Below are 22476 nucleotides of genomic sequence, written 5' to 3' on the forward strand. Positions count from 1 at the left end.
AATCCCTGAATTATGATGCCTTTATGCCTTTAGAGTTGAACTCTTCGCTCACTATTCTGCAGAGGCTTTGCAGTCTTTTTATGTTTTGGTACATTAGATATGAATGCCAGTACTGAAACCTGGAATTACCATTGTTTCTAAACTGCATGACTATACAGGACAGGAGGTGTGAAAATCATGGGTATGGCAGAAAAGTTAGCCAAAAAATGGTGGAACTGAAAAGCTTGTGTCAGGAAGCTCTTGTGAATAGTGACACTGTTTTCTTAAAGTGCTAAATACTTTTTTGTAGTTCGTGAATACATGGACTTTTACAGGAATTTTTCTAACATCTTTATTGAAGTGGGTCTAATGGAAATATTTATAACAGGGCCTAGTTTTAAGCCTGTAGAGTGAGGAGATTTGTATCACACCCTGTTTTCATAAAATAGCAGCCTAACGAAGCTTACTAAAGGCTCCTGGGCCCAGGCTGGGGAGTGAGGTGGAACAAAACAGAAGATACAAAGTGTACCAGGCTTACCTGGTGGCTGGCACCAAGGATGCAGCTTGGGGAAAGGTGCTTGTGTATACTTAGCTTGCTCTTACCCTTCTCGTGAGTATCTGCTTTAGGGATACTGTATGAAACAGGGTAAATTGCTTGGTAGGCTTTCAGAAGACCCAGTATTGCTATTTTTATGTCTCAAAGCTATTAACAGTGCAGATTTAGAAGAAGAGAAGGAAACCTAAGGAGAGAGACTAGAGGAACAGAAATGTGCTACTGAGGAGTCTTCCACCACCACTGGGTGTCCTTTGAGCATAACAACAGAGCTTTTCATCTGCTAAATCCACACCCGTGTCACTTGTAATTAGTATATACTGACATATTTCACTGTGTGATACAGAAGGTGGAAGAGCTTTCTGTCAGAAAGGTAAGAAGGATACCACAGCAAGTCTAAAATTTTTCTAGAGCTGAAAAGCAAAGCAGGTGTTAGAAAAACAGATAAAATACTCTACTTCCCTATTTATGGCACTGAACAGTAAAGCAAATTATGTCCATTCAAACTGAAACATGAAAGGCTTTAATTAAAAAGGAGTTATCAGCCTTATAGTAGATTCTGCCTAATTTGCATTTTATTTAATCAAGACAATCTCCTGAGTCAAAAATTTAGCAATCTTGTTTACTGTCTCAAGACAAATACAGGTGTTGAATACATTACTGTGGTTTCATTTTAGCAGGATATCATTATCTTGCTAAATATGCAGCTGCATAGTTAATATATGCATGATAAATTTATTACTATTCAAAAGCTTGATTATAACCATGAAAAAGAGCTCCTGATTTCCAGATAGGGCAGCAGTTCAGTGACACACCAATTTAGTTTTTAAGTTTAGTTAGTCTGCTTTATCTTAAACCATGAGGAATTAAAAATTCTTTTTTTTAACCCAGGTTGAAAGCAAATTATTGAGTCATGTGAAAGCAACCACTGTTGTAGGAAACTTGTCTGATGCCTGCCATGCAGCTTCCTAGGTGGGGATGAATTGTAAATTGCAGCTGGAAAAAGTTGTGCTAGTGCTGAAACTTGCAAATTGGTTCAATATGGACAGATACTCTAGTGGAGAAGTGAGGGTATGAAAACTACAGAAACATTGGATAACAAGTAACTAAATCCTCCATCAGTTTTGACATAAATATGAACAGTTGTGGCAATGTATTCAACAAAGAAACTTATCAGTAGGACAACATTTAACACAGTGTTCATGGAGAAAAAAGCCCCATGCTTCCATTTTTATATTTCTGTGACATATTAATATGTGGTGAGTGCTGCAAAGGTGATGGACACATTGTTCAGATGTGTTCTTAAATGCTATGGGAACAGTGTGACATAAAAACCACAGTTCTCTGTGGTCATAGACTGTTATGAGATGTGCAGAAGCACAACTGTTTCCTGCCTTTCTTTCTTAAAATTTGCACATTCTCAAATAACTTATCGCAAAATAATTAGGAGTCAAGTGTGTTAGGGACAAATTGTCCAAGTGTTTACTACAGGTTATCCTCATCAAGGGTAGAGGTTCTTCAGGAAGGCAGTAAGTAGGGTTTGAAATGTAGATTTTAAAGGAAATTTTATCCAGAATAAGGAAAATGGATCTTAAAAAGTGCTGCCAGATCAAACTAATGCAGTGATCAAGAAAGATCTGACAGTTTGCAATTGTTGTGTTGTAAATTACAGATTGTACCTTGTATTTAACACCCTAATTCATGACCAAGCAGGAGTCTGACATAAGTCAACTCCCTCCTGATTTTATGGCATGCTAATGGGTGGACCAGAAGGGCTGTGTTTTGCATGTACAGACACACATACAGAATCACAGAATTGTCACTGCTGATAAAGACCTCTGAGATCAGAGTCCAACCATCAGTCCAGAACAAAACACGACGTCCACCAGAGCATGTCAGACTGCAGTCAGGCTGACAGGCCTGTAGCTCCCTGGATCCTCCCTCTGGCCCTTCTTGTAAATAGGTGTCACAGTGGCCGTTCCTGCACAGTTGTCTGGGACCTCCCTTCTTAACCAAGACTGCTGATAATTGGAGAGTGGCTTGGCCAGTTCTTCTGTCAGCTCCCTCAGTACTCTTGGGTAGATCCCATCTGGCCCTGTGAACTTTTGGGTGTCCAGGTGGCATAGCACATAGGTCGTTCACTGCTCCCTCCTGGATTATGGGAGGAAGTCCTCCCATCATCTCAGTCCTTAGCTTCCAGCTCAGGAGGCTGAATGCTCTGGGGGTAGCTGCTCTGACTATTAAAGACAGAAGCAAAGAAGGCATAAAACATCTCAGGCTTTTCCTCATCCCTGGTTGCAATGTCCCCTCCATCCAATAAAGGATGGATACACACTTTTATATGAAAGCATGTTAAGCTTATCCCACAGATGTTTTGGTGACATCCAAAAATAGCATATGGGTTGTGATTTGAGTGAAATTGTCTGCAGTTTAGTCTGGTTTAACTGTGTCATTATTGCAAAAGCACTGTTTGCCTTGTGTGAGAAAAGTGGTTTATATGCAGGATCACAGAGAATAGCTTCAAATTATGGACTACAATTTACCTTCAGCCTAATCACTTTCTTGGCTATAACTGTGCCGTGGAAAATGAATCTGCAAAGAAAAATGTTTTCTCTCCTCTGCAAAGAGTTCCTTGTATCAATTTATACTTATATAATATATACTTTATAAGTTTACACTTGTAAATTTTATATCTGATTTTGTGAGAAGGGACTCTACAGAGTATTTTCCATTCCTTTCTAGGAAGATACAAGTATGATACTGGTGCTATGTGTGAGTGTGAGCACAAGAGATCACTGTGACCACATGCAGGAGTTCTGGAATGATGAATAGCAAGTAAAAGCTTAGCATCTCTCATTTCTTGCTTAACCACTTGACAGTATTTACATCTAATTCTTAGTTTGTGATGAGTAATGGTATAGATTTTTTTTTAAACAAGAAAAATGGATTTTCTGACCTGTAGGGGGAAAAAAATAAAGCCCATTTTCACCTGTGCTTCTCACTGTCTCAGCCTAGTTTATCATGTATTTCTCTCCTTGGCCTTATGATTTTCCTATTGAAATAAATTATTTGAGGAGTTAACTTACTAAATATATCAAGACAAATAAGCTGCTGAAGGGCTTTACATTATAAGATATTAAGGAACTTTAAATAACGTTAGAAATGATGTATTTGTCAATGCTTGCTTTGGGAAGCTTGCCTCCTTAAATTCCCAACCAGCCAGTGTCTGGCACAAGTTAACACAAAAGTAATTGCTCACGTGTAACTGTGCTGCATCCATGTGTAGTCAGGATGACATCTCTGCCTCTGGGCTCAGCAAAGGTGCCTTTACAGGTTCAGGGGCTTGTACTCCAACTCCTGTGGAAGACTCTTGCTTTCTATTTGAGTATCAGTGCTTTTTTGCTGTGGTGTTTTTGGGTAAGTCGATGGATGGTCTGAAATTTGAAATAGCAGATTTTCGCCCTAAATTCCTCCTTATTAGCTTATTTCTCTGGTTATGTGCTAGTAATAACAGCAAATTGATGTCATGCAACCTGTCATTTGGAGTTAATTAACAGGGGTAGAAGGAAGGATAAACTCCTGCTCATGGCAAGTATCCCCAGGTATCAGTTATGTTACAAATCCTTCTAAACATCGCACGAGAGAAGGAAAAGCAGGCAGTGACAAGGAAATCCACATCTCCAGGGCAGCGTTAAGAAGGGATTCAGTGTGAATCACCCAGAGCCTGGTAGCAATTTGAATGCAACATTTGGATCTGTGGCTCAGACCTGCCTGCCTCGCTGTGCAGAGGGTTGCAGCAGCAGCTGCTTCCCAAAGCTGCAGCAGGAGCTTGACTCTGGAGTTCTGTGCCTGGGGAGAAGATGCTCTCAGGGGATCTGAGCAGGGATGCTGGGCCATACCTGTGCTACAAACAAGAGAATTTTGTTTCAAGTGCTGTAAGTGGTCTAGCAGTCAGCCTCAAGAGAATTAACTATTTTGAGGTAATTTGTTTTGTAGCTATTCTATAGTTCTAGACAGCTGTTTTTGAAAGCTCTCTACTCCATGCCTGTGATGAGACTTCCCTTACATCAATAGCTGTTAAACCTTCTTTTGCAGACTTCAACATACTGAAGTCATAACATCTGGTTTGTGTGTTCCATCACTGAACACATCAGTACACATCAGTACACTGAGCTGTATCCTAAATCGGTAGTAAAAATAACATGCATAATAGCAGTTTTGTAATGAAAAGCTTCTGTTTGCATATACTTGTGGATGTTGTGCTTTAAAAAGCTTAAAGAATGAGTCTTCACTCTGGAGAAGCTTTTTATGTGGTCTTTGAAGAGTCTCAGAAGGAAAAGTGCTCTTGTCCTTCTGTTGGTATGTAAGGGCTAGGGTTGAATAAAGTAGGTCTTGCTGTATGTCCCTGCCACCTGTGGTATTTCGATGTGTGTGAAATATTCGGGTGCTGTGTGGGGTAACAGCTGCAGTTAGGGATCTTTTGAAGAGGAGGGTTTCCTCAGAAAGGCCGTGGACTGATAGGTAAACTTGAAGTATTTCCCCTGTTTGCCAGCACTGGGATACTTAACACTGCATTTAATTGCAGAACCAGCGCACACTTTTCTAGTAGAGAAATAACACTCCTGATTTGTTTGTTGTATTTTGCATTAACTGTTGTGATGCTTAAAGCCAAGCATTGATCTGTGACACAGTTTTGGCTAGCATGTCACTGGTATATATGAAAGATACCTTAGCTCTGGACTGGTTAGACCTTCTCTCACTGACAGAGACAAAAAGTTTCACCGCTTTTGACATCAGCCAAATTAGCACATGCCACAGTTCTTATCTACTCTACAGCTCAATTTGCTGATTATATTAGAGCTTTAAAAGGTTCCTTAAATCTCTCTTCAGTAGAGAAAAACATAAATCTTTTATTTGTCTCTTTGGAGTGTAAAAAGAGGCCATTGCAAAGCACCCTGATCCTTCCTGGGTCTAAATTGTGTAATTATTAGACATTTATTTGCATTGTTACTGCTTTGTTACTGTAATTTGAAATTCCCTGGGTTTTTTTAACAAGCAATCTAAGCCCACTTACTACTGATCACCCATGAAGCCCATTCTTCACAGTATTTGACATGAGCTCTGCATAGATATAAACTATTACTGCTGCTCACATTTGGCAAACAGCACTCCGCCTGCTAGCAACCACTGTAAAAATGAGTAATGGATATTAATAAACTTCACTGTTCTATTTGCAGTAAGGATAAGGATCTCATAGTAATTGGACAATCATGCTGCATTGCAAGAGTCTTAATCGAGGAAAACTGAAGGAGAACTTGCCCTATGGGAGTTTGCTACTAATAGGCATTAGGTTTCATCTGCTCTCCATGAGCTACCACAGGCTTTTGAAGAATCAGGGAAGGTATAAAATTAAAGTAATATTTCTTCTGAAGGAATCTAGGAGGGATTAACAGAATACAAATGAGATTTGCTTTTTAAATATCCGCTGAACTGTGTCACCAGTGTAAGGGATATGTGAGAAACAACAAGTTTCTTGTCTTAAAGCCTCCTGAGATGGCAGATCTGTGTGTCATCTTCAATAAGCACTGGCCATGACTGATACCTGCTTAAAGTTCTGCTTGTGTCTCTTGTCTGGAGATTGTGGAGGTGGGGAGAAGTCACTGCATAGAATCATAAAGCTTTCCTCAGGCTTTCTACGATAGTCCAGGTTGTGCGTATAAATTGAAATTAAACAATAAAACATATTAGATCATGGGTCCATTTGTAGGCTGGAGACCAGCTAGCAGTTCATGAAGTCTTTTTATGTGGTCCACAAAATAACTTTCTCTTTTCAGCCATGCTACTGGAGATTATTTTTGCTATGCAGGTCTCCACTCTAAGCTCCCAGCTAAGAATTGAAACTCCACAGTGAAGCTTTGGGACTTTTAATGATATTTTTCTATGCAGAGGTTAAGGTATCCTTAAATTATATACCAAAGTTATAGTGAATCCTGCATTATACAGGCTGTCTTGAGTCCAGGAATTTCTGCTGCTGTTGAAATCAGTGAGAGTTTTGCTGCTGAATTTGGCTGGGTCAGGCTTTCATTTTGGATTCCCACCATTCTCATAGGTATGGGAAGCCCTGGCTTTTACCTGCAATGTATGCAGGGATACTTCAAAAGTAAAATGTTTAATGTTTGCTCTGTTCAATCTTAAACTAATCATGTATTTACAAAGTACTCTTTTGTGAAATATAGTGAATGTTTGTTGGTGGTTTTTTTATTTTTAGTGACTGTGCTTGTGCTGAAGAGCTGTACAGCACTGAGCAAGAACTCCAGGTGGAGGCATCCAGCACGGGCTGATGGCAGTGGCACCTTTGGTTACTCTAATAATGGAGTAAACCAAAAGGCAACTTAGTACTTCTGAGTTATGCCAGGAAGAAGCAGAACAGAAATGCAAAGTGTTTTATCTAAGTGTGAAGTGTTAAAATTCTAGGGTGTCCTTAAGTAAGTGTCAGAGAATATGATGAAGATATCTGCATGTATATACAAGTCCTGTTTGTTATAGCTGGATCAAGAAATGGCTTATCAAAGACATGATATAAAAGCATTTGACAGTCTTCGTATTTTTCAAATAACACGGAGTTTTCTTTTTTATTCATAGCTGCATTTTTATGTTGAGGAAAGAATAAAGCTGCTACTGTTTTGCTGCATTGCAGATCACTAAAACTTAAAATTAAAGCTTGCAAGCAAAAGACACTGCATTGAAGCTTGAGATCCAGGCTTAAGCAGGTTCTTAAAATCTTGATATTTAATTAGTTGAATTCACTTAAATAAGAGTTTTCTCATTTAGTCCAGCCACAGTTTATTTCATTGTGATTTGCATGGTAAGAACCGTTTTGGTTTTGAATATGAAATGATAGGATTTGTTACTTTTTATCTTGAAGGAATGCCAAAAGAGCTGCATATATGTTTTCCTGATTCCAATACTATGTTAGTGGGCAGGTAGTCTTGTACGTGGGTGGAATTCACCAAGTGTCTTGCACTAGTTGAGAGGCTGAGGTGAAAAATGAGTTCTAAAAACATCCTTGTATGTGGCAGAAGAGCCCCCAGAATATTTTGCAATGTGACTTTCAGGGCTCAGTGTCCAAACGTATAGGCTGCAGTTTGAGAGATAAATCCAAATGAGTCATTGTATTGTTCTGGATCTAATTTTTCTGGGTTGTTTGCCTCATCATTCACCTTCCCACCTTCATTTCAAAAGCTAACAACACTAAACAGTCTGTGGTTTTTAGCTGGATATTTTTCAGTTTACTTGCTATATTTATTTCTACTGTAAAATATCTTCTTTGAAAACTTGTGGGTTTTTTTCTATTTTAAATTGTGCATCTGATTTCTAAATAACATGTCCTAGCATAGTGGCAGTTTCATTGTTTAGGAGGAGGTGTGCTGGTTGTCACTGAAGAGACAAGCTTTGCTATGGAGGTGTAGGTTTCAAGTGAAATTACAGAAAACACTGTATCTGAATCCATGCAAGCTGTAGGCAGGGAAGAGTGTCTTAAAAATATTAATGAATATCATTTCATCCCGGAATCTCATTTAATGATGATGATGATGATGAATCAATTGGTAGCAGTCACTAGTTGAAAAACATCTATTCTACTTGTGAGGCATACCCTCTCTAGAGGATTTGCTTTCACAAAGTTTTAGAGGTCATTGAAATACTAAATAGTAGAACTTAGTAAAGTCAATATGCAGGTTTTTACATCTGCCTTCCCTGTAGTAATCTTATTCTTTAGACTAGACTCTAAGCCATGTTTCAGACTTATGCTGTACACTTCTGATTGTTCATAATCTGGAAGCTCTGATCTTGGAGGGTTTGCCAGCTGGGGAGTTTGCCACCAGGCAGCATTGGAAGAGAGAAGAAGTAGGAAGTAGCAGAAATAGGAAGATCAGGGAAGTTAGTTTAGAACTGCTAAACAGTGGGTCATTTGTCAGGACTTCTCTTTATGGTTTCTTCTGGGCACCACAGTTTTAAGACATTGCTTGAAAAAGAGGGACAGTGAAGCCACTTAAGAGCATTGCGTCAGTGAAAGCAGCTGTCATTCTATGACCTTTCAGTCTCCAGTGGAAAATGCTGGGATATGGAGAGACTCTTAGTCAGCAGCTCACTAACAGCATGCCAAATTTATTTGCAAAGACTGCCAATCAAAGTGCTGGTCTTGCAAACGCTGTTCTATGATTAAATAGGATGGGCTCCCCTGAGGATATGTGATTGAACTACACTGTCTAATGTCAAGTTTATTGCTTTTGTAAAAGGAAGGGCCTAGAACCATCATTGAAACATTGCAGCCACTACAGAGCTTCTTTGAAGAGATGGTGAATACCCACAGGGTACAGATTACGTAAACTGTAATAAATAATAATCCACTTGCTGGATTTCATCACCAGCATAACTGGCAAATAGTTTTACTAATTTGAAGAGATCCAAGTACAATTACTGCATTGATTGCTACAGTGAAATGTGGGATAGCACTACTGCTTTCCTGCTTGTAGAAGTTGCACCATTCCTTTTTACGTTCAAAAGCGTTTGTATTCCAGCAGCGATACAACACAGTCCATGGGCACACAGTATCACAGTTACCTGTCTCCATCTTTGTTGCTGACTTTGAACTCTTCACAAATGGCAAACTATCCACCTAGATCTGTCCACCTGGATCCATCCCCCTGAAGGCAGAGCCCACAGTTAGAATCGTTCCATTATTGCTCTCGATGCTGCTAGCATGGCTTATCAAACTGTGCTTTAGCTGCTGCAAAAATGGTTTATTAGTCCTTGACAGAAATGGCACAGAAAAACAAATCTTCTCAATTTTTCAATAAAATATTGTCATTTTTGAGAACACAGGTTCTATTTATAGGATCTCCAGAATTAGGAAGTGTTGTTGTGAGTGATGGTTTTTATTTTGTCTGCTCATAAATGTGCAGAATATGCCTCAGCCATAATAGCTTTTCTTATGTCTTTTCCCTATTATAAATATACTTGTTTTCCCCATATATGGGTGACATACAGTTATTTTGAGTTCATGAAAGTGTTTGGGTATTTGCCAGACTTGATACTAAGCTGTTACTTTCTTAGTATGGATGAGATTGTGCCTTCTGTGGAACTTTGCTGCAGGATATAAAGTGCTTGGTGAGGAAAAGAAAAATCCACTTGAATCTTATTCTCTCTAGGCCCTTAAACTGATGAGAACCCTGATGGTGCACAAAACCTGTATGAGTGCTGCACTTGTTGTGAAAGTAATTATTTCTCACTCTTTAGGGAATATCGATTTGATTCTTGTCCCTCATGTAAGTGATGTCAGGGCAGTCGTACTCAATATATTTATTTTTGTCTTGAGGAAGACTAGAGGATAATTAGCCCTCACTTTTTTCCCTAGAGAGTCCTGTCTTTAGTCTATTTATACAGCTTTTCATAGCAGTGACATCACATGCACTTGCAGTGGACATCTTTACTGAAGTGCACAGTCAGCTGAATGCTTCCCAGGGTTTGCTACATGACACATGATTTCTGTGCTTCGTTTCTGGGCATGGCATGCAGCCTAGCAGTCCTGGGGAGGAACTAGCAGAAAACAGTTGGTGTTCCTGGTTGCTCTACAGCTAATGGTTTAAAATATCATATCAGGGCTTGACAACTGAAATTATTGCAATTTAGGTTCATAAAAAATTTATCCAGTGATGATGTTATCTTGACACTGATTCATGTGATCCTCACACTTGCTTGGTACTTACTTTATTAATGCTTTAAGTCATTGGGAATAAGGTCTAACAATCAAGCCAGCATGATGGAACTGTGTCTCTAACACTGCTAATGAATAGCAGTTTGCATGTAGGTAGCTGTAGGGTCAGATCCTTAAATAATGTAGGCTGGCATAACTTCATTAAAATCAAAAGTTGTGCACTAAAGGTTCATGCCACTCCTGCTAAGGAACCTGAGTTTAGACCTCAGTTAAAGGACGTCCCAGGTTTGTGGTATGGGACCATAATCAGTTGATTGGATAACGTGCATGTAGTGCTGACTAAGGTGGGTATTTGGGTAGCAGTGCTCAGACTGTAAGGAAATTGGGCAAATTGGAAGGAAGTCCAAAGCACCTGTGACACAAGAGATGACTGGTTCCTCTGATACACTAATTGCAGCATGAACAGAATTCACTTGTCACAGTTGCCTGTGTTGCTTTCAGATATGTAGCTATGTCTTTTGCATTCTGGTGACAAAAGGAGGCGTTCTGCACGTTGTTTTTTTTTTTTCTCCTGAGAATCATCAGGATTACAATATCAGTGCATGGGCTGTTACTACTGACTGTGGTTCATATCAGCATGTTTCTGCCTTTTCCTATCTTTTCTATATAAAAGGAATCCTTTTTCCTTTCAAGTTTTGTGCTGAATGCAGATTTGGAGGCAGCTTGTAGCATTATGCATTCAGCTTTCAAAGCAGAAACTGCAGGTCTGAAATAATTTGTGAAATGTACCTTGAGGAGAGGGATGTATGCTTGCAGGCAGAGATTTTGATACTTTAGGAAAGGGCCTTGTTGGTTCCCCTATTCTTGGCACTAGTAAGGTTGTGCGTCAAGTACTGTGTTTGGTTTTGGACCACTTGGTACAAGGGGACATTGAGGTGCTGGAGTGTGTCCAGGGAAGGGCAGTGAAGTTGGTGGAAGGTCTGAAGTCCAGGTCTTAGGAAAAGCAGCTGAGGGAAGTGGGGCTGTTCAGCCTGTAGAAAAGGAGGCTTAGGAGACACTTACTCTCCACATCTACCTGAAAGGAGGTTGAAGTGGGGCTGCAGGTTGGTCTCTTCTCCCAAGTAACAAGCAATAGAACAAGAGGAAATGACCTCAAGTTTTGCCAGGGGAGGTTTAGATTAGAAAATAGGAAAGATTTCATTACTGAAAGGGCTGTGAGGCACTGGAACGGGCTGCCCACTCTTTCCTCTTTCCTTTTTTCTTCTTTTTTTTCTTCTTTTTTTCTTCTTTTTTCTTCTTTTTTTCTTCTTTTTTCTTCTTTTTTCTTCTTTTTTCTTCTTTTTTCTTCTTTTTTCTTCTTTTTTCTTCTTTTTTCTTCTTTTTTTTTCTTTTTTTTTTCCTTTTTTTTTCCTTTTTTTTTCTTTTTTTTTTCTTTTTTTCCTTTTTCCTTTTTCCTTTTCTCCTTTTCTCCTTTTCTCCTTTTCTCCTTTTCTCCTTTTCTCCTTTTCTCCTTTTCTCCTTTTCTCCTTTTCTCCTTTTCTCCTTTTCTCCTTTTCTCCTTTCTCCTTTTCTCCTTTTCTCTTTTCTCTTTTTCTCTTTTCTCTTTTCTCTTTCTCTTTCTCTTTTCTCTTTTCTCTTTTCTCTTTTCTCTTTTCTCTTTTCTCTTTTCTCTTTTCTCTTTTCTCTTTTCTCTTTTCTCTTTTCTCTTTTCTCTTTTCTCTTTCTCTTTTCTCTTTCCTTTCTCTTTCTTTTCTCCTTTTTCTCTTTTCTCTTTTTCTCTTTTTCTCTTTTTCTCTTTTTCTCTTTTTCTCTTTTTCTCTTTTCTCTTTTTCTCTTTTTCTCTTTTTCTCTTTTTCTCTTTTTCCTCTTTTTTCTCTTTTTCTCTTTTTCTCTTTTTCTCTTTTCTCTTTTTCTCTTTTCTCTTTTTCTCTTTTTCTCTTTTTCTCTTTTTCTCTTTTCTCTTTTTCTCTTTTTCTCTTCTCTCTTTCTCTTCTCCTCTTCTCCTCTTCTCCTCTTCTCCTCTTCTCTTTCTCCTCTTCTCCTCTTCTCCTCTTCTCCTCTTCTCCTCTTCTCCTCTTCTCCTCTTCTCCTCTTCTCCTCTTCTCCTCTTCTCCTCTTCTCCTCTTCTCCTCTTCCCTCTTCTCCTCTTTCTCCTCTTCTCCTCTTCTCTCTTCTCTCTTCTCCTCTTCTCCTCTTCTCCTCTTCTCCTCTTCTCCTCTTCTCCTCTTCTCCTCTTCTCCTCTTCTCCTCTTCTCCTCTTCTCCTCTTCTCCTCTTCTCCTCTTCTCCTCTTCTCCTCTTCTCCTCTTCTCCTCTTCTCCTCTTCTCCTCTTCTCCTCTTCTCCTCTTCTCCTCTTCTCCTCTTCTCCTCTTCTCCTCTTCTCCTCTTTTTTCTTTTTTTTTTTCTTTTCTCTTTTTTCTTTTCTCTTTTTTTTTGTTGTTTTTTCAACAGGATGCTCAAAAGCTTACATATGCCAAAATATTTTCAGTGTAGAGAACGTAAGCCCATTCCAGAGCAAGTCCAGAGCTGGAAAGAAGACAGCTGCATTTGCCAGTTGTGCTGTTATGCACACAGTTTATCTGAGGTTCTATAGCTCGTCCCATAAAACTGTCACATGTTTCAGATACTGGGTAAATGTCTCAAATCAGCAGATAACCTTCCTGTAGTGTCAAGGATTTGCTGGTACATTGATCATGTGCTTGATTCTCCTGAGCTGACTGAGAGATGGAGGAAACAAAAAAGGGAAACACTGGCACTGTCAGTGTTTGGTGTTAATACAATTTTTGGGCATCTTGCTCATCACTTACTGTGATCTAAGTTGTACTTAATTTCAAGAGTCCTCGAAGTTATTTTTCTCACCAGATCTAAGTGGAACACACTTGCAGGATCCACTTTTCAGTACACTCTAAATCTGGAGGAGACATTATGGGGTTCTTTGATTATTTTGTAGCAGGGAAAAAATTCGCAGCAATCCCTCGCATTTTAATGCAGTACAGAACAGAAAAGGGGAAAAAAGAGGCTGAAAATGAAATGGTAGTTTTGTGTAAAGGATCTACCTGCATATATGACAGGAAACATGCAGACTCAGTGGTCATCAAGATGATTAAAAAATTATTTCTAGTAACAGAATACATAATTTATGCTTTATGTGCGTTATGCTGCTCTGAATGTTATTGATTTATTGAAAAAATACTCAGAGAATTTTTTTGCTTTTTAACATCAATCTAAATCCTTTCATAAGACAGTCATCTTAAATATGATCTGTCATTACAGAAGGGAAATTGTATATTACATTTTTGCTTCTCTTTTATCAGTTCCAGTCATCTTATATCTATCTGTGGTATTATTGATTGTTTTGAAATAGATTGTTTGTATGATACTTGGCAGAGAAATATTTTTAAATAATTAAAATATGGTGAATCTTTTTTCTTACAGAAGTTTTGACGTTGGGCTTCATCGCTTTCTGGTCAGGTAAGCTAATGTTTATTTGGAATTTTAATAATAATCAAAGGTGCATTAAATAGAGGTATGCATGTGAACTCAATACTACTTGATATTTTCTATGGCAAGGTCTTCTTTTGTCTTCCAGTTATATATTACTTTGAGAAACTTTAACTATTTGATTTGGATGTCTACCCTGTGTTAGTCTCTAAGGAACCCCTTCAGATGACATTCAGGAACACCTTGACCCAGGACATATCATTGGCTGTGTTCTCATTCCTGAGGCAATCTTAATTTTTCTTGTACTGGAAAAAACTTGTTATAAAGTTTCTTCCACTAGAAACTCCAGTATCTTAATACTTTATAATAAGGGCTTGAATTTTATCTGACATTCTGACTGAAGAGTTTTATTTTCACAATAGAAAACTTGTTTGATTTGAAGCATGGGTTGGACTATGTTTTGAAGATGAATAAGGAGAGTGGAATAATTATTGTATGTTCTTTGACATTTAGAGGAGTTTTTAGTGATTAAAACGTGGCACTTCAACAAGGGAGGTTAATGGACTTGAGCTGCTACACTGTTTTTGCTGTTTGGACTCTTTTTGTGTGAGCAAAATCACAAGTATTCGCTAAGAATGTGTTTGCTTTCATTTTCAATAACATACCTATTGCTATCTACTGATTGTTATGAAAAATTACGATGGATATCATTAAAGATGAAGTTTGGTATGGTCTTCAGGCCCTGAGAGAATTCCTTCTATCCTTTACTTCATCCCTCTAAAATGTTGTGATATTCATCTGTGAAATATTTTGTCTTGGAAGAATGGACTCAGTATGTGAGCCAAAGCATGCTGTTTGGGTCCCACCTTAAGGATAATATGATCTTAAGCTTCCCTTGATGTGACTGCACTTCTGAATTCAATATTTGAGGCTATTTTGTCATATTTCCTGGATAAAGACTGTTAAGCCCTCACACCTATCGGGCCTTGTGGCTTTAATGCAGAGGTTTTCAGCACTGATTCACAGGCTCTCAGAGCTCCAACAGGTTGATTGCTCCTGATTGCTTTTCACCCTTTGGTTGCCCTCTAGAAGCATATAATTTCTGATTTTCCCAGAACCCTGCTAATAGCTCTTGACTGTAGCGAGTACAAGAAGCACACAGCTCCAGGCAGAATGATAAATACCTAGAAGCATTTATCTTCCTTAGGCTTAGCATCAGTCTCCCTTTCACTTTGTCCTCAAGAGTATCTACCTTTCTGATTCAACTTCTCCTCTAGATTATCAGTACCATGGCAAAATCCAGGGAAAATCCCCATTCTCTGTCTTGAGGTCTGGGAGCCAATCAGGCAGTAACACAAAGGGTGTATCATCAAGGGAAAGATACTGGGTAATATCATATTGAACACTATGCTTTTGTGGTTTAAACTACATAAAAAACCCATGAAAGATACAAGATCACACAGAATATTTGTCACTGGGAAAATCAGGTTTGTGTTAAGGTTGTGCATCTCACAACATTTGATGAGTAGGATTTATAACATTAGGGTTATTTTACGTGTTTCTCTGGATGTAACAAGGCAGCATTTAACAGACATCTCTCTTCTCTAAAGCCAGAGAGTTAATAATATTGAAGCTAGATGCACTTCAGTGTGTAGATGCAGTTATAAAATTACTGTATTTTAATGTGTTTAAATTCTTGTATCAGTTTACAAAATTAGTTGCATCTGTATTTTGACCAGCAGAGTGATTACTTATTTTAAATAATCATAGAAGAAATGGAAATTATAATCACTGAAGTCGTGGTTTAAAAATGACTACTTTTGTAAAAGAAATACAGTGCAAAAAAATAGCCTATGGACTAAGTCCCTTGTAATGCTTCTGCCAGAAAATATACTTTCACTCAATTAAGACAAAGAATGTAATAAGATGTTATTCTCACACTGCATTGTTTTACATACTGTGGAGATGCAGTATTAGAGTTGTATGCTCATGGACCCTAAATAGCTGTTGAATTTGAATGAGTTGAATGTTGTCTTTGACTAATGTAACTTTTTTTTTTCCTATTTTTTTTCCCTATTTTCCTCTCCAAAGGCCACTGTGTGTTCCATGCACTGTGGTATTTTAACCATAGCTGTAATGGTTTATTTTCAGTCTGTCACCTACCCCTGCTAACTTGGGGGGCTCTCAGGAGCTTTCTTGGCAGCTGTACTGGGAAGGAGGAGACACTTGTCCTAGTCTGTTGTAGCAGTATGAGTTTTACTTACGTTTCCTTAAGTTAAAAAAAACATATTTTCTTCAATTAGTAGATGACTTTTGGAGTAGGAACCAGAGGACTTGGTGTTCCAATTGTTGTTGGTCTGCCATGTGACCTTTAGGAAGTTATTGCCTTTTTTTTTTTTTTTTTTTCCACATGTTTAGACAGTGTCTGCTCTGAAGAAATTGCGTATTTTCTCCTTCTGTGTTTCTATAGCATCTCATAAATGGTTGCCTTCACAGTTTAGGTTTCTATGTGAGAAATTCAAAGAGTAGGGGAGAGTACTCTTGCTGTGTCCCTCACCTCAACACCCCCCCCTCCAAAAAAAAAAAAAGACAAACAACCCAACAAACAAAATCCAAACCAAACAGAGTTGTAGGAGTTGTTCAGAGATCTCTTAATTGAGATTAGAAAATACTATATTGTTTTAAATGTGAAGATGTCACCCTGCAGTGGAACAGGGAATAGTATGACACAAAATGTGGGGCTAACAAAAGTAAGAACAGTCTCTGCTAAAAGGACAATCTGCTTAATTACTAAAATGCTGATTGAAGGGTCTGGTACTGTACACAGCCTGGCACAGTCGGTGGCTTGACCATGTAAAGTGTATCATAAATTGTGACAGAACTACAGCTAAACAGCTTCTTCTGTGTTCTTAGCAAAAAAAAAATATTATTTGTACATCTGTCTATCTGTGGCTTGAATTATACTTATGATACAGTTTTTAGGGTAGTTCAGGTTTAAAAATTCCATCTTTTTATATTTAATAAAGATGCATTATGTGCATTATGTTGAAAAGGCTAAATATGTGGTGTTTACAGGCAAGTGGATTATAGGACTGGATTTCTATTCTCATGCTGAAATATGGTTGCATCATGGAACTACTATTTGTGAAATCAAAGTGCAGTTGAGTACATTGGGGTCTGGGCCCTGAGCATTTCATAGATACACTGTAGTGTTTGAAGAGAGAATCCTGGAGATTCATTGAGGAAAGTTAAATAATTTCACCATAAAAACAGTGTTATGATACTACACATTAAAAATGTAGTAATGTACTTGGAAGATCATTTGCCCACTGTTTTCTCACAACATTAAGATATTACTTTTAGGTCAGCAAAATTATTTGTTCTTTAAGTCACATAAGTACTCTATAAAAGTGGTAATTTAAAAAAAAAATTTGACTATAAGAAATACAACCCTATTTCTCCTAAATCTAGGAATTTTCAGAATTGGGCACTGGGTATATTTTCAGAGTTCAAAATACATAGAAATAGCCTTTGGGTGGTAGCAGTTTAGAGGGAAAAGAGCAAGAGAGAGGCTGCCTGATGCTGTTTGCTATTGAAACTCTTTTATCCAGGAACTTCATCCAGTTCTGAGAATAGAGCATAGAATGAAATAAAATTGTGAACCTATGAGAATATTTACTGTTGTAACAGCAAACAGTGCTTACTTTAGGGCAACGCTGATGACGGCAGTGGAGAAGAATGACAGTTCCTGGAGGCATAATCCTTTTGAAAAGTCTTCATGATTTCAGCACTGCTGTGCCTTAGAAAAAGTGTGAATCATACTCATTCCAGTAGAGATCTGGCTTTGAAAAGAGCTGCAGGGCCCCCTTTGTCTCCCAGAGGTGTTAGCAGTACTCGGAGATCACCTCATGGTTTGCAATTACTTGAGCTTGTTTGGAGTTGCAGGTTATGTAGGTCTAGCTTCTTATATATTAAAAATGGTCATAGAATCTTAGAAAGTTAGTGGTTGGGAGGGACCTTGAAAGATGAAGTCCAACCCCTATAGCAGGTCACACAGGAACACATCCAGGTGGGCTTTAAATGTCTCCAGGGAAGGAGACTCCACAACCTCCCTGGGCAGACTGTTCCAATGCTCTGTCACCCTCACAGTGAAAAAATTGTTCCTAATATTTATATGGAACTGCCTGTTGCCCCTTCTCCTGTTGTTAGTCACCCCTGAGAAAAGCTTTACGCCATCCTCCTGGCACTCACCCCTTACATATTTATGAACATTGATGAGATCACCCCTCATTCTCCTCTTCTCCAAGCTGAAGAGACCCAGCTCCCTCAGCCTTTCCTCATAAGGGAGATGTTCCACTCCCTTCATCATTTTGTTTGCTCTTCTCTGGACTTTTTCAAGCAGTTCTCTGTCCTTCTGGAACTGAGGGGCCAGGAACTGGACACAATATTCCAGATGTGGCTTCACCAGGGCAGAATAGAGGGGGAGGAGAACCTCTCTCAACCTACTAGCCAACCCCCTTCTGATGCACCCCAGGATGCCATTGGCCTTGGCCACAAAGGCACATTGTTGGCTCATGGGCATCCTTCCATCCACCAGCACCCCCAGGTCCCTTTCCCCTGTGCTGCTTTCCAACAGCTCAGTCCCCAGCCTGCACTGGTACCTGGGGTTGTTCCTTCCCAGATGTAAGACTTTACCCTTGCCCTTGTTGTAGTACTTTAAATTTCTCCCTGCCCAACTGTCCAGTCTGTCTGTGTCCCTCTGAATGGCAGCACAGGCTTCTGGGGTGTCAGCCACTCCTCCCAGTTTTGTGTCATCAGCAAACTTGCTGATAGAACACTCTGGTCCCTCATCCAGGTCATCAATAAATACATTGAATAATACTAGTACTGACCCTTGAGGGTCTCCACTAGGAACAGACTTCCAACTGGATTCCATCCCATTGACTACAACTCTCTGGCTTCTAATCCTTCAACCAGCTCCACCTCACTATCCAATCATCCAGGCCACAATTCTTCAGTTTAGCTCCAAGGATGCTGTGGGAGGTGGTGTAAAATGCCTTCCTGAAATCAAGATAGACTATGTCCAATAGTCTAAATACCTTCTTTCCTAAGTTTAAATTAAGGAGAAATCTCTTTATCAGCTGGCTTGACTCCTCGTTTTGTTCTTTGTGGAATCCCATAGGACCCCACATATTTCCATGCTTCCTGAAAGAATAACAGAATAATATCAACAAACCAATTATCAGATAGTTATTAGGTACATTTTTTACTAAGTCAGGTTTTTCCTTGCTGTTCTACTCTGTTCAGAAAGGTGCCACTGAGACCAGTTCACACGAGGTCAAAATTTTAAAGTGCAGACATTTCCTCCCAAGATATCATAACTCTCTACTGAGACAGAAGTAGTTAGGTGTGTAATCCCTATGGGAACTGTAAACTCACAGATTAGCTTGACCACATTCAAACCATCACAATATGAAGAGATCTGTGCCTCTTCTTAAAAAACTCAAGTAGATCTTACTATCATTGTGCTCTGTTAAAAAAACCCCACAAACAACAAAATAAATAATAATAAAAACAACAAGGAAAAAAACCTCCACCCCACTTCTCTCTAATCCACTTAGGTCTTGTAAAACCAACATCTGATACGACAGTTCCTTTCTCTTTGTATTGCATCCCCCCTTTAACTCCATTGCTAGATAAGATCAGAGGTGGTTTTCGTTCCAACAGCTAGACAGGAATTCCCTGCCAGGGTCCCACACGGGATGCAACATAAAGTCTGGCCCTCTTTTGAGAGCCAAATACCAGTCTCTGCTGAGGTATTGAATGTGGCCAACTATAAAATACTATTGCTGTTGTAATATACTGTAGCTGGGCTAGGCAGCACAGTATTAAAGAGATTTTACTTTTCTTGCACCAGGATTGATAGTGGTATTTGGATAGCTATCTCTGCCTTTGAAATTGCTAGGTGTAAAGTACCACAAGGATGCATCCTTTCTCCTTTGTTCTGTCAAGAAGTTTGGCTTTTGTTTTAAAGTGTGTCTTAGCCACCAAGTTGTCCTTATGGCATGCACAGCAATCATAGAATGGTCTAGGTTGGAAGGGACCTTTAAAGGACCTGGATCAGTTTGATCTGGTGTTTCACCACCCTCATTGTGAAGAATTTCTTCCTTATATCTAATCTGAATCTACTTCTTTTTTTCAGTTTAAAAGCATTAACCCTTGCCATATACCAACAGGCCCTGCTAAGAAGTTTGTCCTTGTCTTTCTTACAAGCCTGCTTAAGTATTGAAAGGCTGCAGTAATGTGTCCCCAGAGCCTTCTTTTCTCCAGGCTGAACAAGTTTAATTCTTAAAACAATGTATGCCCAAACTAAATTTGGGAGGAAACCAAGTAATTTCCTCAAGAACAAAAGTCTTGCTGTAGTTCTAAGGACTGTTCACACCACAGACCCTTTCTCATGGTGTACATGTGTCCACATCACCTCGCTTCATTTTCCTGTGCCCTATGCACTTCCTAATATTTCCCTAGTAGCCTCACAACTTTCCTTCTCTTTTCAGGCCATGCTTTATTGTGTAACAATAGTATTTTGCCATAAGAATGTCCTCACGAGTGCTGCCCTTGCCTTCCTTCAGACACCTTGAGAAAAACACTGTGCCCTAGGGAGTAGTTTCTGCACTGTGTGGATTTGACTCATCTCTTTCAAGTGAGGTTAAGTCTAATCAATTTTGTCAAATGTCTCTACTGCTTTTCGTGAAAGTCCTAGGTGGCTGGGTGGAACAGATGTTTCTGACTTTTTTATGTAGACTGTGTGAGACCCACTCTGTCCCAGTCTGTTGTGTTACCCACACTATGTCTGACAATTTTATGTCTTTGCCTCATTTTTCTCACTTGGATGTTTACTGGCAGAAAGATGTTGTATTGGTTAAACAGGATAGCAGTTTATAGGCACCTGTAGTCATCAAAGTAATGTGCAGGGTAAGAACTGCCAAAGATGCAAGTGACACACTACATCATTTCACTGAAACCTATCTTCCCCTTCCTGGGGAGGGATCCAGTGATGCTGGTATTTAGGTTGTCATGTGCAGGTGGGACCACTGTGTGTAGAGTATATGTAAGCTGCTGTAGTGCTCTTCTCTTTTGGGTCCTTTCTGCCTCCCATCCCTAGCCTTTAAACCAAGTGAGGACTAGGAGTGCACAAGGTTATAGCAAACATTCACTTGCCTTGACTCTCATGGATTGCCCTGCTCTTCTGGAGCAGTGCAGATAAAGCCAGTGGAAGTAGCAGAAGCAGCATTTTCAGCCAAGGTTCACCAGCTGTTAAACAAACTTCTGGAGCAGACTAACACAGCAACAGGCTGTTTACAAGTTACATTACAAAAACACCCCTTTGAGAGAAAAAAAACCCTCTCTGTAGCAATACCTCCTTAGCCAGGGAGCTAGGAAGAACACAAGGTGGTTCTTGTCATTGTGTGCATGTTTTGTGATGATGCTAAGATATGCAGGAGATTGCCTTTGTAGAGACTTACTTGGAATTTTATTTTGTTAGCACATTGAAAACCCAAGAATGTAGTCTTGTTGCTAATAAAAGCAATTATAATAATCACTAGATGTGATTGAATGGTTTTGAGTCTAATTTATAAGTAGTTTTAAGGTTAAAGTGTTCTTTTTATTATCATGAAGATGTAGTAGTATTAGTTTAAGAATTGATTCTTGCTTAAATTTACTTTCAATATGGGGCCTTTAGGGGTTTTGCAAAAACCATTTTAACTTTCTAAAACACAGAAGGGACCAGCAATCAGTGTATCCGTAGAGACCACTGCATGGAGGAACTGAAAGCTCTTGATAAAATGCTGCTGTTACATCCAGCTGCATCACAGACTCCCATGAGCTTTGCTTTCAGACGTGCTGGAAATTCTGCAGTGTTTGCTGCTGTCTGCAGTTTTTGAAGGGGCAGCATCAATCCAGCTGTGTTCCTGTTGGAAGCAGTGATAACACTGAAGCGGTAATAAAAAAAATTCAAACGAACTGGGCAGTACTTGAAAGCTTCTAAAATGCCCCTCCAGACAAGATGCAGCCTTTCTGCTCTTGAAGTCCATAGGTGAATTCCTGTGGGTTGTGGTAGGAGGCTTCATGAATGTTCTGCATGTGTGCTGGGTGTAAGTATGAACTGTACAAGTGGCTGTGATGTGTCAAATCAGCTGGGTGTCTTGCTTAGAGTGAGACAGTGTCAAAAAATCTTAAATTTGTTTGAAAAGAAAAACACCCTAAAACCAAACACAAAAGCCCCTTTATCAGACAGTAATGAAGAATGATGCTAGATTGCCTCAGAGTAACTGCAGCCTCAAAAGTACCTCTTTAGCTTTTTTTTTTTAATAGAGAAAACAATCTGTTGTTACATAATGAATTTGCATGGAGCATGTTGCAAAAATAAGGCTGAGTTTTGTATAAACAAAACTGAATCTTTATGTAAATGTTATGTAAATGTGACATTTAGCTTAAACTGTTGGAACCGGGAAGTCAGGATTAACAAGGTACAGATCTCCTCATGTTTGTGTTGCAACTGTGAATTAAAACAGTTTGGGATTTTTTTTCAGTGTGCTTGAGTTACTATCTGTGAGCAAGAAATACATGGTTGTAGAATGTGAAGTGTTTTGAGATTCAGTTCAGGCTGCTTTTAAATAATTTTACTGAGTAGTGTAATGGACCTAGATCAAAGGTTGCATATCAGTATAATAGAAGAAAGTATGTGCTCAGGAGTCTTAAACAATCTGAGATGGTAAGGGTGCTG

At 39.0% G+C, this 22476-nt stretch overlaps 1 protein-coding gene across 1 annotated transcript in view; it reads left to right on the forward strand.

Moving 5' to 3' along the window:
* The window catches only part of HHAT (hedgehog acyltransferase), a 100542-nt gene that overhangs the window by 23034 nt on the left and 55032 nt on the right, over window positions 1–22476 (forward strand). Inside the window, exon 9 of the mRNA XM_030446867.1 lies at window positions 13683–13718. Within this exon, the coding sequence (XP_030302727.1) occupies window positions 13683–13718 (36 nt within the window). The remainder of the gene's footprint in view (window positions 1–13682; window positions 13719–22476) is intronic.

Source organism: Calypte anna, chromosome 3 (genome assembly GCF_003957555.1).
Source record: "Calypte anna isolate BGI_N300 chromosome 3, bCalAnn1_v1.p, whole genome shotgun sequence".
Taxonomy (NCBI): Eukaryota; Metazoa; Chordata; class Aves; order Apodiformes; family Trochilidae; genus Calypte; species Calypte anna.